At 44.3% G+C, this 16,749-nt stretch overlaps 1 protein-coding gene across 1 annotated transcript; it reads right to left on the bottom strand.

Annotated features, from left to right (window-relative positions):
* Window positions 1-1,633: 1,633 nt before the first annotated feature.
* LOC123034202 (2'-5'-oligoadenylate synthase 1-like) lies at window positions 1,634-15,918 on the bottom strand. Its single transcript, XM_044451406.1, has 7 exons — window positions 15,435-15,918; window positions 13,746-14,054; window positions 12,242-12,530; window positions 10,237-10,421; window positions 6,019-6,260; window positions 4,905-5,049; window positions 1,634-2,576 (listed from the first exon to the last, which is right to left on the bottom strand). Exons 2-7 carry the CDS (start codon window positions 13,932-13,934, stop codon window positions 2,082-2,084), a joined length of 1,545 nt encoding a protein of 514 aa, XP_044307341.1. The 5' UTR covers window positions 13,935-14,054; window positions 15,435-15,918; the 3' UTR covers window positions 1,634-2,081.
* Between the last annotated feature and the right edge of the window lie 831 nt (window positions 15,919-16,749).

The following is a 16,749-nucleotide window of genomic DNA, read 5'->3' as shown; positions in this document are numbered from 1 at the left end:
AGTGAAATATTGTTACACCTTTCATCTGACGATCTTTCCTAGTTCCTTCACTGCCGCCAGTCCAGTCTTTTCTGAATTTCTTGGCTGCAGTTTTCCTTTGAATTGACGATTGAGCCAAGTTATAAATTAATGTACATTTAGAAAAATACATGTTGTGGGCTTCTTGGTCAAGTGAGAAGTTGTTAATCACATGAATATTTTTGTATGTGTGCATAGAAGGGGATTGCCTTATTTGGTGGGCTAGTTCCAGTGTCATAAATTGGACTTCCTATTCTTCCTTCCCGCTATGTGATCTCCAGATCTGTTGCGGAGGTTGTCCTAACTCCCCAGTGCAGATTATATATATATTTTGGGGGGGGGTGAATTGAGAAGATAAAATCCGTTCTACTGACAGATGACCAGAACTGGATCCAACCCATTTTATGTACGAATCTTGTTTTATTAACTTGCTATTCCAGTCCTTGGAATACTCCAGTCCACAATGTTTTGGCACATTACTTGTACTTTGCTTTTCTTGTACGTGCACAGCAGTAGTAGCATGGCAGCTACACCGTCAAAATAAGTAGCTTTAAAATAAAACAGAGAATTCTGTAGAACGTCAGCAATGCTCCTATGCCTCCCTGTGGTTACTTCCAATCAGCTCAGATCTGTTTCTGCAAGCATGAATGATTTCTACTTACATAGGTGAACTGTGACTATGCTGCTCATTATTTCGACACAAACACAGCTAAGAATTGTCTGTTTTCATTACAGCTGAGACTGACAGCAGAATCTTCCTCTTCACTTTCAGAGAACTATAGAGCTGGAAGAGACCTGCTTGAAAGGACCACAATATTGTCTAGAATGATTTTGCTCAGTGTTCAAAGCAATTCACATGCTTTAGCTCAGTAATCTTTGCAATATGCCCATGTGGGAGGCCACTATAATTATTTCTGTATTTATTAAAGATGGAGAATCAGGGCTGAAAGATGTTAAAATGGATTAATTCAAACAGCAATAGCAATTCATTCTCACCTCTGAGATGTAGGTGGACAAATGGAAGCCAGTGTGGAAATGTCTAGCCAAATTATCATTATGACTAAAGGCAGATCAGTAGAAAATTAGTCATTTAAGTCTCTTCTATAAACATAATTTATTCCAAGAATTTCAGGATGGTTTCCAAAGAGTAAAGATGGCATGTTATATCATAGAAATGAAATATATTTTACAGAAACAGAATTTATTTGAGAAACAACCACTTGGATGCAGTTCTTATACAAGTTTAGGCAATGCCCCCACCTCCTAGCAAACAACAGCCAGAGTGTACAAGAAAGATGATTATTACTAAGAGATGCCTTAAGCGCAGCAAAGAATATACAGGGAATATACACAATGGAAAAAATGTCAAGTACAAAGTGTGTGATTAAAAATTCTGGTACAGAGCTGAAATGAGGACATGCCCAAGCACATGAAGGATTATAACCTGTCAGCTTTTCCTGAGCTGCAGATGAGGATTCAAGATAATGCATGTATTTATTATGTATTATTATTAATTTGGACAACTTATATGCCACCCCATTCACATAAGCCTTGGGGCAGCTTCCAATCATAAATGAATACAAGCCATACAAATGCATAAAATACTGGAGATTCACTATCCTATAAGATATAATATGTAAAAATATTAATTCCAAATATGTCTTTTATCTGTTTTGAATTAGGTTCTTAGGCTATAGTCCCATATCCACTTGCATGGGAATAAGCCCAACTGATTTAACCTGCCCAACAATGGTCATGGGTATTGTGATTGATATAATTGCAATGTTTGTTTTTTCTTGCTGAATAAATTGCATTGTCTGATACATTTCTACTGTCGTAAGACTGGTGATAAAATTAAGATCTCAAGCAAAAAACAGCAACTGCAGTTCTGGATAATCTTGAAAAAGCTAAGCAACAATGGAAACACCAACCTTTCAGATTCTTGTTGGGCTGCCATTCCCATCTGCCCCAGCCAACATAGCCAACAGTGAGTTCTGATGGGAGTTTCAGCCTAGCATCTGGAAGGCTACATGTGGTGTATCTGGAAGGCTGGGCATTGCTACTCAAAAGGAGGGATGCCCACCTCTAAGCCTCAAAAGCAGGTAGACAGTGTCTTGGCTGCTAATCTTGTAAGAAGCTAGCATCCTTGTGTCATCCAGCTCCTGGTCATTATAGGTCAGGCGCTGCTGGTTTGCAACTACACCTGTTCGCTTTTCAATCTTTCTTTTCAGGTCCATAACAGTTTCATTGGGCGAGACTGTGTACACTAATGATCTGCTGTTGTAGTCTCTCACGTTAATCTTCATCTCTTGTGCTTTAAGCAGGAGAGTGGTGTCGTAGAACAGGCCATAACTTGCTAAAGTCTGTTCATTCTGCAGGTCTATTGTCCCTGAGTCTGGTTTCTGCAGGGTCAGGGCCATCTCACTGACAGGGATACAGCACTTGCTTCCCATGCTTTCCTTGATCTTCTGGATGGCGGTGTAAGGACTTCCTGTAAGTTTAGCCAAACTTGCTCGTGTTCGCCCATCTTGCACCGTCACCTGAATGGCTCTGGCTGGCTGGAAGAGAAAGGGCATGCAAGTGATCAAAGCACTAAATGCATTTGGTTAGGAACACACATGTTGAAACTCACAGGATCAGGTAGCTTGTGGACGCTTGGGAAGCTCCATACCTGTGTACACTTTTACCTAGGAGAAAGATCCACTGAACACAGTGGGGCTTACCTCTGGGGAAGCATGGACAGCTGCTTTTGCACGCTGGCTGGCTTTTGCAAGTCACCTGGTAATTTTGCCCACATGACTTTTTCAGAACTGATACCAAGCAAGGTGATTTGTTTGTTTACAGCTTTGTACAACAACCTTCAGGCCTTTGGAATTGCCTACTTCATGTGACTTTAGAACAAGTCTGCAAATTACCTGCTTCTTAATACTAAGGGGGCATTACTAAATTGCAAACTCTATCATTACATCTTTCCCCTTCAACATCAAATGGTACTAAAAAGAAAATTAAATGATTGTTATAACATAACAAATATAAATAAAATCAGATAGGTAGATAAAGATTGGTGTGATACGTGAACATGCCCTGTGGCTCTTAATAATCTTTCGTATGCCACAGGAATAAGTCAGGTACTAGCTTCTAGCAGGCCCTCCCCAGGACAGGATGTGGCTCGCATTGTTGATGTGACTTGTACTTTAAGTAGGCAAAGCCACCTTCTGCCAGAGTTGTTTTATCCTGATTAAGCTTAGACATCTCCCAGGCTCATCTTTTTTTACATTTCTGAATGCCTAGCTGACACTTGTGGATTTTCTGCTGCTTCTCCATATGGAGGCTACAAGGTATAACCGCTTTGCTCCCCTTGAAGATCAGGCCACCTGTCACTGTCAGGTCACATCTACAATTCCAGTAGCTGCTGCTACTCATTTAGCAGCTGTCCTCAGCCTTAGACAAGCCACTACTCATTGCTTGCTTCAGGTCCTGCAGTGAAGGGTCAGTATCAGTTTCCTCTGTGTTTGTTTGTTTTCAATTGCCACTGGAAGGGAAATGATAAGCAAATCTGCATAAGCTTGCATTTCCGTCTCAGTCTAATCCACCTCACAGGGTTGTTATGAGGATACAACAGAACTATGTAAACCACTTGGGTTCCTCCCATGAGGAAAAGAAGCAGTATATAAATGCAATGTGATAATGTTGATAAGAAAGTAATGTCTGCTAGCAATGATTTGGGGGAAACAGCTCTGGAAGGTGTGTCCACAGGGACCTAACATGTGTCTGATCACAGCAAAATCCTGTATCTGATTTGATCATCTTTTGCTGACTTAATACACAATAATTCACTAGTTTGCTACAGAAAGTTCAGAAGTAGGAAATATTTAGGCCTTGAAGATTGTCCTGGTGGGACATTTAGGCCTGATGGGAAACTAGCTTATGTGTATATGATGAAATGATGAAATGCAGTTAGTACATACTTTGGAGAAGACTCAGGATGTAGTAAATCGCCTGTGATTACCCACAATGTAATCCTGGTCTGTTCTATCTTACATTTGATTTTGATACAAGATGGAGCCAGTGCTGGTTGTGACTGACCATCCAAGCAAGCAGCTAAGTGGGTGTGAATTGGCCTATCTGTGAGTGTTGTAATTTACATAGCTAATAATGGGACAACTTTCTCTGTATAAACAAAGGATGTTAACTAAACAAGGGACATTTCTGTGGAGGGCAGACAGACACACTTGTTGCCGTTCATGTTTGCAAAGATCCTTCTTATTTAACAGCACTTAAAATGGCCTTATCTGGGCCTTATTCTCCTCTGTTTCCAGCTGCATAGCCAGATAACTGCTGCAAGTTAAATAGATGTGCATCCCTTTCTCCTTCTTACACCATGCATTATTTCTGGATCCAAATGCAGACTAGAGGAATGACTTAAGATATAACTTCATTTTAGGAGCCCCTCAGAACCTCTTACACAAAAACTGACAAACCTTTGGAGCTGGCCAGGTCACATGATCTTAGGACCGGTTCTCAATTGACCAATTCCTTAATACTAAGGGAGTGACCCTAAATTATGAACTCTGTCATTGCATCAGTGGTGAGACATTATGGAAGTTACAGACCAAAAGTTGCCACCCTTTCTGTAAGGAGCATCAGCTGTGAGTCTAAGGACGCTTTTCATGGGACATATTGATGAACAGGGCTACCACTCCTAAAACTAGGCACAAGGGATAATCTCTGGAAAATCAGATAGCCTCTTCAATATGAGACACATGTTCTACTTAAAAATCTTGGAATAGTCAGTAGCAATGTTTTAAATGTTACATCCAAAGCGGCCCAAATGCAGATGATTTTCTTAGCTGGATATGGGGACGAGCCCTGCATATCAACAATACCTGCACATCCCAGGATTTAACAGGCTCATTTTTGTTCTTGCAGCATGCCCAAGTCAGGCAAAGGCGAGCTTCCTCGGCCAGCAGGTTCCAGCCTTTTCCCATGGCTGTATTTCCTGTTGGATCTGAAGGATCCATGATCACAGGACTGCAAACACAAACATTTCCCATTTTTTTAACAAATTACAAAATACTGCATAGATTCACAGGATAACAACAAGAAACACAGAGTATATTATCTTGTTAAACGAATAAATGAATTGGTTATTCCAATATATTACCAATGAAGCCTACTTCTCAATAAGCTGTTCTATATTTGTCACTGTCCCCTCACACCAGGCGTAACCAACCTGTCACCCTCTGCCTGATTTCAAGTTGTCAATTAAGAGCAATCTGTCTTTCACCTGAGAGACAGATGGTTCTTGGGAATGCAGGAAGAAAGAAAAGAGGGTAACACCTTGCTATAAATATGTTATTGTTCCTATAATCATTGATCTATATACAAGAGGCTTACCTGCCAGACCTGGAAAAGATTCAAGCCTCCAAAATATCCCCAAAATATCCCCAAAATAATAGTCCAGAGTCCCCAGATATATCCCAAAATTTCTAGGTTATCATTTGAAAGTATCAGGACTTTTCTGTCCTTGTACTGAGCTGTGCCAGTTGCCACCAATCAATCCTAAGTAGAGCTGCCCAGAAACATTGCTGGAGAGGGTGATCTTCCTTCCCCTTCCTTATCAATTTTCAGAAGATTTGGAACATTGGCCAACTGAGACAGGACTAAAAAAAAAAAATTGGGCCTGGCTAAGCTCTGAAAGTCTCAGCTAACCATTAACTGATGTGAGTGCTCACACCAACCAACCACAAAGAGACTACACGCTATGCATGCAGGTGATTGAGAATCTGTCCAGTTTTATGAAGCCTGCATGGATAACTAACATTGGCTTGGTTTTGTGTGCCAGTGACTGACTCCAGACCCAACCCTTAAACTTTTCACTGAGATGGGCAGGAAGCAAGCAGCATATGCCACACTGAGTGACCTGATCTGGGTGACACAACAACCCGCCTTGTTTGTTCTTGCAGGTGGGTCATCATGTTGTGAAGGCAGAGTTCTTACCGTTTTTCTCCCAGCCTTTTTTTCACATATGCCTCTATTATGGAGTTCTTAAAATCATAGTACTTAGTCCAATAAATGCAGAGATCTTGATACTGAAGCAGCAGGTTCATCACTGTACAAAACCCTTCCGCTGTGTTGAATTGCTCTGCCTCCTTGGTGCCTTCCTGCCAAGCATAGACAGTCAGCAACTCCAGGGCATACTTGGAGGGTAGCTTTGATGATGGGTCAGTCTGCTTGAGCTTCTGTTGAGGTGGGGGGGGAGGGGGGAGAGAGGGAGGGGGAGAGAGCCATCCAAATAGAAGATATTACATATTCTTGCATTCTCATTGTATGTCAGCCAGATTAGAAGTGTGGCAAAATATTTTATCTCTCTACAACAGCTTTCCTGTTGTAGAGGAAATGTCCAAATTCAGACATTTTAGATTAACCCCTCGCCCACATATCTTACCAATTCCAATGTCCATGCTCACTGGGGCTGATGGGAGTTGAACTTCAGGATATTTGGTGAGCATCAGGTTGGGGAAGGATTTTCCGTACAGACAGGTGTTCATGCATGCGTGCAACCTCACTTGCTGGGCAAGTACCCTTTCTGGAATGGCACCGTAAGGACTATGCACTGCCAGCCGTGACATGACCCTGAAGCTGCAGCACCCCCTACTGCACCCTGTCTACACATTGAACCAGACATGTGGAAAGGGGTGTCTATGATGCACTTATGTAATGTTCTCTGTTTAACTGAAGTGACAACAAAGCCACACTTCATCCATAGAGATAGCAGGGCAAGAGCAGGCAATCAGCAATGCACAATCAAAATAAGCAATAGTGAGCAAAATTAGCCAAACCAAGGAAGATAAATAACAAGGCAATCACTGTGATAGTACACCGAAGGGCAGCACGAACGGGGACAGACTCACAACCCTACCAAATGAGAATGCCTGGGCAGACACAACGTTCCAACCTGGACCCTGAAGAATGCAGCGCTGCACTGCCACAGAATGGGCACTGCATCGCCAGGAGGACACTGCAGAGAAACTTCTTCGTCGTTGCGTGAGGCGCTTCCTCTCACGGGGATACACGGAGAAGGGCCTCGCCAGAGAGCAGAAGGATGAGCCTGCTTGTTAGTGTGCCATGCAACTGGGGCTTCTGCATGCTTGGAGGCCCTCATGGCATGGGGCGCCTTTGCGCGTGCCTCTGTGTGCACGCAGGCACTCGTTCGCAGAGGTCCTGCTCTACGCGCAGACGGGTGGAGGCTGGGTCGGCAGGGTTCTGCAGTGCTGGGGCCTGTGGAGCAGCTCTACCCCTCCACACATTTCGTGAGTGGGGAGGGAGTCTCGGGCCTAACAATAAGCTTCCCTGGGGGATTTTCCCGAGTGACTTGCCCCCATGGCCTTGGCTGCTACTTTGTAAATGAAGCTGTGGCAGGGGTGGTGCTCCTTGCCATTACATTTGACTTTGACCAGAGTGGAAAGTGGGTTAGTTCTTCAACTAACCCAGAACCCATGGCCTGTTCTAGGGCTGTGGGCTATTTCGTGCTCACCCTGGCCAGGTTCACATGTAACGACAAGCTATGGGGTACTTCTCACTGTGGTTTGCATTTAAACATTTGGATGGCACAGGATGACAAGTCTCATTGGTAAATTAGCTCGTGCTGGCTTGTCGCTACATGTGGAGCATCTCCTTGTCTTGACCATCAGTGCTTGGCTGGTTCCACCTGTTTTGCCACACCTCAAGGCCAAGAAACTTGTCAGGACAAACAATTACAGGAGAAAGACTCAGTTTGTTATCAAGAGCCAAGCCCTGACACCAAAGCCCTGCCTTCCACTCGCGTTTCCACACTCCCAGTCATGGGAGCCTTCATAGAGAAGCTGCATGCGCCTTTGGGGTTGGGCTGCCTCCAGGACAGCTTGGCGGCATTCCTGCCTGGGGAACAGCTTCTTCCATCTTGCCTCCCAAGGGCCAGCCAGGCGGGGAGACGCCCTGAGGAGCAGGGTGCCCTTTCCTGGCTCAGGGCATGGGAGCCTGGTGAGAGGAGGGTCTCTTTCTGCGGCTAGGATGATGTGCCTGGTGCTTTTTACTTTCTTCTGCTGCGTTTGCTGCGGGTGAAATAGCTTTACTGTAGCGTTTTCTAACATGAACTGTTTAGTGCACTGTTTGATGTGATTATATATTATTACTGGTGCTCAAAAGTGTTAGCTGACCTACTAGCACTCTTCGTGCTCATTTAAATTTTGATATGTTTTAAATGAACTGCAGTTTTATTAATGTTGTATTATAATTAGGGTGATTATTTTATGATCTGTCTTAAGCACAGTGTACTGTGGAAAAATGCCCATGCAAATTACATAACTGTTTCACCTTTTGGAATTGGAATTTAATTAATTAATAAAAATGAAGGCCTAAATGAATAGGCCAACTGAGTGCTAAGACATCTCTTGGTGTCCATTCATGTGTAAATCTAACTGTTAGCAGGATCTCTTTACAGATAACAGGCACAGTGGCTGATTTATGAAATGAGAGATGCTCAGGCCCAAGGTTTGTCAGAGAAAGGGGAAAGCTGAGTCACAGGTGCAGCCATTCATTTATTTTATTGCAATTACATCCAATATTTCCTTCAGGGAACTCCAGGTGGCAGTGTGGTCCTGTCTTCAAGTAGGCTATGCTGGGAGGGAGTGACCGCTTGAAAGCCACCCCCTGAGCTCCTTGGCTGAGTGGGGATTTGAAGCCCTGTCTCCCCAGCCCTGGTCCAAATGCTGGCACAGCAGCATCTCACCCTCTCCAGGACTCCCAGGTCCAAGGAAGGCAGGGCCACGGGGAGCTGCTCCTTGTGCGCCACCTCCCCTATAGCAGCGGGAGGCCACCTTTTGGGACTGTGGGCAAGCTGGCAAGTTGAGAAGCTGTCCTAGGCTCTTTACAACACGGGCGGCATTGCAGTCACTGAGGACAAGTGGAATCCGCTCCCCAGAGAGGTCACCTGCCCAAAAGACTGAGCACAAGGCCAGGGCCAGGGCCAGGGGTGGAGTGTCTAAGCCCCAGCCCACTAAGCAACTGCTCAGAATTCATGGATTTTATTGCCAGCTCATTTCACAGAAGGCAAACTCTTTTCCTCTCCCCTGTGACTCAAGCCAGCCTACTCATTTCCTCTCTTTCTCCCTCTGGATCCCCACCCACACACAATCGCTTTCACATCCCACAGCATCGCCCAAAGACACACTCTAATAACTTCCCCCACCCTATAGACTTATTTATTCATTTGGGATATTTCTAGCCCGTCCAATCACTTTCCTCTCTGGACAGCTCACAACCAGCCTCCATCCACTCGCATGCGCACAAGCCTCCGTGTATCCATCACACACGTCCAACCACACTCACACCCATCCCTTCTCTTCCCTGCAAAAACATAGAAACACGCTCACTCTTTTTTCAAGATTCCTCCAAAATCCCTCCTAAGTGCTCTCTCTCTTTCTCACACCCATACAGACCCCGTGCACACAGACTTAGAAGCACACTGCCCTTCCCAAACTGCCTCCAGGCAGTGCTTAGCTGGCTCTCCTAGGCCCCAGGCTTGCTTTCCCCAGCCCCTCTGGCATCTGGCTGGCTTCCCTGAGCTAGTCCACTTTTGGCCTTCCTGCTCCCAGAATCTCCCTAGCCCCCCTCTGTTCCCTTGGCTTCCCCCTACACAAATTACCCGAGATAAGTCCCTCGTTCTTCTCCCCCTCCTTTTCTTTCAGCTCAGCCTACTGTGAAGGAATGTGCTGGCCTGCAGCCAAATGCCATCTTCATTTCCTGAGAACATCTCTGAAGGAAATGAAGATGGCAGAAGCTGGAGGGCCTCGCTGTGTCTTGGAGCCAACCCAGCTGCTAATGACCCCAGCTGTTATCCAGTGATTCTTCTCTGGAATTTTTAGGTTTATATTTTTATAGGAATGATATGAAATGCTTTGATAGTTCATTGGAAAGCAGCGTATAAATTTGTGCAATACAGTTATAAATAAGAAAACTTTTTTTTAATGAAGTAGGAAGGTACAAAGGAAGGCATTTGATGGTGTTCTGTGCTCACAGGTGTCTATGGGGATTGGAAGAGAAAGGACCAGTATCTTTAGATAGCCCTGTGTTGGGCTCACAGGGTTAAGAATTCAGTATGCAGCTGTCTGGAGAGGAAGCCAAGCAGGGGTGGGCAACCCTTCCTTCACTTCAATTCTACTGAGGAAAAAGGCTTACCTTCTTGTATTCCTTGTACCAGTGCTTGACCAGCCGCAAAAGACCCTTGAATTTGGGTGGACGGTGCTTCACAAAATTTCTCTGCAGCTCTGTGAAGCAAGTACAGAATTCACCGGGCTCCCCTTTGGTCTCGATGAGGTTTACATAGACCCATTCTGGTGGCTTGCTGTCATGGGTTATCTGACCTGGAGTGAGGAGAAGGAATCCAGGCAGGTGATCAGCTGCTTTGCCCTTCATTGACCATTGAGGAGAGAGGAAAAGTTTTTGCCAGCAGATTTCTTGGCTAGGAGCCTTTTTCTGGTGACACTAGAAAAAAATGCTCCTAGATGTGCCCCAAATATACACTTAAAGCTCTGCCTCTCCTTTTGTCTTTGGCACCCATGCACTGCAGCTGCCACAGCATGTGAAGCTAAATTCCAGTTTATCAACTGATCTAAAAGCTGAGACTACAGTAGCTGGAAATTAATGAAGTTGGACTGAGATGTCTTTATTTCATTCAGACAAAGCTATTTACTCACTGAAGTGGTGAACAACATGGCTACATTACTTTTATGGTAACCATTTATTTGCTATGCATTGAGTGGAAACTTTAAAAATGTATTTTAGGCTGATATGAAATCATTGTGGAGGATAAGGCTAGCCATGGCTAATAGTCCTGGTGTCTCATATTACCTCCAGTACACAAGATCTGTTCTGTTGTGTTCACTCCATTAAGCTAATTGCTAGGAGATTTAGGATACATAAAAGCATCACTTTTTCACACAACACATGGTTATACCATGGAACTCACTTCCACAGGATATGGTGATGGCCACCAATGTGGACAACTTTAAAACAAGAATGGACAGATTCATGGAAGGCTTGGTTACTAGTCCTGATGGCTATAGGTTATTTCAATATAAGAAGCAGTAAGCCTATGGGGAACATGAGTGTGCGCATGCAGGCACTCATGCACCATTTCCAGGTTTCCTACAGGCAGCTGGTGGGACTCCGTGTAAACAGAATGCTGAACTAGATTAGCAGGTGGACCTTTTGATCAGATCCAGCAGGGCTGTTCTCATGGACATCAACACACTTGGCAATTATTTTCCAAACCCTTCTTTTTTGAGAAGCGTGCTTTTGGAGAAGGAATTTTACTTTGGGAAGCTAAGTCAGTCAGGCATCAGAGTTGGAGTTTAGCACAATCTGCAGATCTGGAATTGGGTAATGAAGAAATTAGCATTGAATCTAGTCCATTCAGGTGACTTATTGATTACTTCCGGGTCAGGAAAGAATGAACCATTCGTCTATTAAGAATTGTCGGTTGCTAAATGATTGGCACCTGACAGTGTAAGAGGCAGCACACTGCATTTGAAGAGAAAATTATCGTGAGGCTATTCTTTGACTTTTCTGCTGTGTTCTTATTGCAACTGTGGAACAATACCAGTTTGTTACCGCAGGTAGCTGCGGTAACCAAATGCTTCTTTCCTGGGTGAGGAAATGAAGACAGTCAGCATGACAAGCGGCTCCAAGCACACGTGACGCCCGTGCTTGGGAAATGGTATTCACGTACTGCCAGCACAGCTGGTCTTGGAGATCTGCCCTGAACACCAGGCTGAAGGGGACATTAAGCACAGCTCAGTGCCTGTTGAGTATACTCAAGTATACCTAGTTGAGTATGAGTTGGGCAGGGCGGGGAGAGGAACAGGTGTCTCTAACCTCCCCCCATCCAAAGTACTCTAGGCTGTTTCCATACTTGCTATGAAAGTGAACTTCCATCTACTAACTGGGACATATTTCTCCCCAGTCTCCACTTTGATACATTTTTTCCAGATCCAACTCATTAGAACATCTTGAATTTGGAGTTTTTGCAATTCTGTAGAAGCCATACAAGCTGACAACATAGCAAAATGGACCAGGAGTTAAGAGATGCAATGAAGGCACTCTTTGATCAGGGCATTATATATCCTAGAACTTGCCCTGAAAATGACAAAACCAAATAGAAGGACCATGTCCAGTTTCTTACCCAAAACATCATAGGCTGGAAGAATGTCCACTTCAACTGCCTCACTTTTCCTTTTTGACTGGAGAGTGAGAGTGAGCGAGCGAGGCGGTTTGCCCTTCTTCTTCGGGGGCTGGATAGTGACACTGAAGGCAACACTCTGGCAGCAAAGCTTGAGATTCTGCTCGATAGTATAGATTATACGTTCACGCTTGTCAGCCTGATCCTGGAAGCTGAAGAAGCAGTTCAGGAAGACAACCAGATCAGCATCTGAATTGTCTTCCAGTGTTGTCCCTTTTCCTGCAGAACCACCCTGCAAAGACAGAAGGGTTTATTTACTGTGTCACTTAGCATTCATCTTGCCCTTGCATTACACTTAGTGAACAAATACCTCTCAGATCTGAATTCTGGTAAAGGGGAGCACTTTACCCTGTTCCTAAATGGAAAAAATAAGAACGAGGACTTTTCGTTCCTAGACCTTCCTTCACCCTTGCCCCATGAGGGAAATCCTGCATGGATCTCCATCTCCTCAGCTGGATCAGTACAAGGATAGAGTATAATCCTACCATTAGAGCCACCATACCTCAATGGAAAGGGGGAATCTGTCCAAGCCAGTCTTTGAGTTCACAGGATCTAGAGGCCATACTCTTTGTTCTTTGACATTGATAATGTACAAAATAATGTTCAAAAATGTATTGGAGGAAGAACAACAAAATGGGGCATAGACAATCAGAAACCCATGAAAAATCTTCTCAAACTGCTTAAAATGTTAATTTTCCAGCACATCTATGCAATGTACATGTCATCATTGGAGGCATATTGTTAACAAGTATGTGATAGTAGAGACTGATCTAAAGCAACAGGAGGGTTAGGTCCGTATTATGTAATATCTGTAGAGATATTCCAAAGTTTGAACATGATGGATGGGATATGATCGTATGTTTTATTAAAAAGAATTCATTGTATTTCATGGGAGCTGGAAACCTGGCTGCCTGGTACAGAAGCTCTCCTGAGGTTCTGAGCAGGAGCTATGGCTGTCTCGTCACTTCCAACACTACTAATCTATGATTCTATGAACCTCACTTATATGGTTTGTTAGTGAAGGGCTCTGTACTAGCTCTGGGGCTAGATACACTGGTTTCTGCTGATGCTTCTCCTTCTTGGATTATTAGGAAGTTCAATCTCTCCAAATAAACAGCCAAACACTTCCAAAAAACATGCTGGGATGTGTGAGCGCTTCATTTTAAATTGGAGAAAAGGGAAGTAGCTTTAGTGTTTGGCTTCTCTCAAGACAGACTCATTTCCTGCCTAAGACATCACAGAGTGTGTGTGTGTAACAGAATCACCCATCCCTTATCTCCACCATTGCATAAATACTCAGGAAGCTACAGCTTGACAGGGAAAGCAGGACTATAGGCAGGGTCTATAAATTTAATAAACAATTAGCACAAGTGGCCATCGCTACATGCCTTTCTTCCACTGACCGCTGCATTTCATAACTCGTGAGCACCGATCAGAGCAGACTCACCTTTACTGTCTTGATCACCCGAGCATCCATACGGCACCGTTCTTTCAGGAACTTACAAATTCTATTGACAGCTTCTTGAACATTCTTGCAGAACTCCTCACTGGGCTGCAGGTACTCAGCGATGAAAGCATCGAGCTTGTTCGCTTGGACATCGTATAGGTTCATCTTTTCTGCCAGGTACTCTGCCATGGTGCAAAAGCAGCTACTTGCCACAGCTTGATGACTTTTATTGCTCAGCTGTTGAGGCCACACCCATGCATTTAAGGTGGACTAGATTAGGATGCTTGGGAATGTTTCTCCAGACTTGTACTATCAGATGATAGGCATAAAAGAAAAGGATTGCAGTGAAAGCACTGCAGTATTTGTTTATTTAAAACATTTTTATCCCGTCCTTTGCACAAGCCTCAGGACGGCTTACAAAAGATTAGTAATACAAAATACAGTTAAAACATTCAATAATAACAACAATTCAAAACTAAAAGAAAGAGAGGAAGAAGAAAAAGAAAATGTGACTATATAAAATGTTATTAATTTTTATTTAAATTATGAATTATTGAAATGATGGCTGAATACAAAGGTCTTTACCTGGCACTGGAAAGAGTATTATTTATTTAAAACATTTCTATGCCGCCCCATTCGCCTTGGGCGGCTCACAACATAAATTAAAATATAATACATTCAAAATATAAAACAAATTAACAAGAGTAGAGAGTTGCACCAGGCAGACCTCTCTGGGGAGCACATTTCATAGTCTGGGTGCCACTGCAGAGAAGGTCCTCCTCTGGGTAGACTCCCTCCATACCTCCTTCAAAGAGGGTTTCCAGAGCAAGGACTCCCCTGCCGATCTTAAGGGGGATGAGGGCATGTAGGGCAAGAGACATTCCTTCTGGTATCCTGATCTGGGTTTTTGCAACTTGACTTGATTATTCCATGTCCTACACACTGGTATCAGCAAGAAGAGTCTCTCCACACAGGGCATTGTTTCCAAACCCTGGATCATTTTTGTTGCCCTCCTCTGAACCTTTCCTAATTTTTCTGCATCTCTCTTAAATCTTGGTGCACAGAACTGGACGCAGTATTCTAGATGAAGTCTGACTAATGAAGAGTGTAAGGGAACTATTACTTCTCATGATCTGGAAGTAATCCTTCTATTAACGCATCCCAAAATAGCACTTGCCCTTATTGCAGCTCCATCGCATTGTTGGCTCATATTTGGCCTGTTGTCCACAATAGTTCCAAAGTCTTTTCCCTTTCCATTTCTGTTGAGCCAAGTTTTCCCCATTTTGTATTGATACATTTGGCTTCCTTTTCCTGGGAGATCTCCTTATTGAATCCCCTCATTCTATCTTCTAGGGTGTTTGCTATTGTACCCAGTTTTGTATTGCCTGCAAATCTGATCATCTCTCCTTGTACTTCCTCATCAGAATCATAATTAATCATCAATCGTTTATAATTTATCATTAATCATCTGACTTAAAAGCGTAGCAGCGTCGTGACAACTGTAAAATCATTATATGGAGAGCATAGCGTTGCCTTTCCGTTTCTCAGCTTCTGCATTTCTGAACAAGCATGAAGCATTGTGTAAGCCGGACAATATTGTCTGCATTGCACTTTCTAAGTCCTCCTTAAAGGCATCCCGGGCGAGCCTTTCATTAGTCTGGGGAAAACGCAACTAATCTGCCTACTCACCGTTCCCGAGAAAAGAAAGCGCTAGTGTGTTTCGCGCCCGGGGCAAGGCATCTAAGGAAGAGGCGGGACGCTGGCGGGACATCTTTGTAGGAAGCCAACCCCATTGCCGGGCCCAGCTCTCCTCTTCCGTGCGATCTTTTCATGTGTGGCGGCGAAGGAAAGGCCAGGTCTGCCCGAGGGACTGGAAGAAAGCGGAGCGCCGGCCTCCCCCAACCTCGCGCTTGTGCCACCATCCAAATGAGATTGCCAAGGCCACAGAAGGCAGCGCCGCCCGCCCGGTTTCTTGCCGCCCCATCAGAAGAGCTCCCTATCCCGTTCAAAGGCTGCGCCGCGCTTCTCCCAGGGGAAGCTGCTGAAATAGCTGCATGACTGACCGCAGGTCTCTGGGCTCACCCAGCCAGCGCGGACAAACTTCCCGAACAGCGGAGACGGCGCTTGTGTTGAAATGAAGTGTGGTTCTTCGTGGCTTTCTGTTAAGCAAACGCTCTCCCAGCGCTGTGATCTGTGGACCGAATTCAGCTCCCAGAATTCCTAACCATTGGCGAGAATGGCAGAGGCTTCTGGGAGTTGAAGTCTCAGCCAACCATAGATTACCTTCTGCACATGAGTAGGACTATTGTGCACGCATAGGGAGCCAGGCTCCTATTTTAGACTGTTGACGGCGTGGACAGCTGTTTCAGGGCCTGGAGAAAACCCTGCATAAAAACCATCCCGTTCACAAAACAGCACAGCCCACCATGGGTGACATACCACTGTGGGTTGTTTTGTCATATGAACCTATACCAATTACCTCAGGGTAACTTGTTCATGGGCAAGTAGCAAAACAACCCATGACTTGGGTCTTGTCATCGAAACCCTTTGCTGTTCTTTGGATATTAGCTTGGGCCACCTCAGCCACTGATGTCCAGGTGGTGTGGTGTAGTAACTGATGTCCAACTGGTACAGTTCTTTCGCACCTGCCACAGTTCCCCACCCGAATTATCCTTTGTATTTTCTTTTCCAGAAATCTCCTTTGCAATCTCTGAATTCACAGCTGTCAAAATTGTTTCTTTTTATATTGTATTTTGGGCAGGGCACTCTTAGATTTTTGAGAAGTGAATGAATGAATAAATCACTGTCAAACACCCATTGGCAGCCCTATCTAAAAAAACGAAAGGAAAAAAGGAAAAGTTTTAAAATGAAGCAGAGTTTTGACAGGTAGCCCACCTCCACCCCCACCCCCCAAAACAACAACCCTGGCTGTAGGATCTCATCACAAAGGAGGTAATCTACTGGTCACCACCCTTCACAAATAAAGACAATTTATAGCTTTGGT

The sequence above is a fragment of the Varanus komodoensis genome, unplaced genomic scaffold (assembly GCF_004798865.1).
Source record: "Varanus komodoensis strain SLA01 unplaced genomic scaffold, ASM479886v1 scaffold6_2, whole genome shotgun sequence".
Lineage (NCBI taxonomy): Eukaryota > Metazoa > Chordata > Lepidosauria > Squamata > Varanidae > Varanus > Varanus komodoensis.
This window is presented reverse-complemented; position numbering and strand designations above follow the sequence as displayed.

Excerpts from the sequence above, each read along its gene's own strand:
- LOC123034202 (XM_044451406.1), bottom strand. The coding sequence starts at position 13,934 with ATGGCAGAGTACCTGGCAGAAAAGATGAACCTATACGATGTCCAAGCG. Across the intron at positions 5,050-6,018 it reads AAAAGGCTGGGAGAAAAACG|TCCTGTGATCATGGATCCTT; the intron begins GTAAGAACTCTG and ends TTGTGTTTGCAG. Across the intron at positions 2,577-4,904 it reads TTAAATCCTGGGATGTGCAG|CCAGCCAGAGCCATTCAGGT; the intron begins GTATTGTTGATA and ends TTTCTCTTCCAG.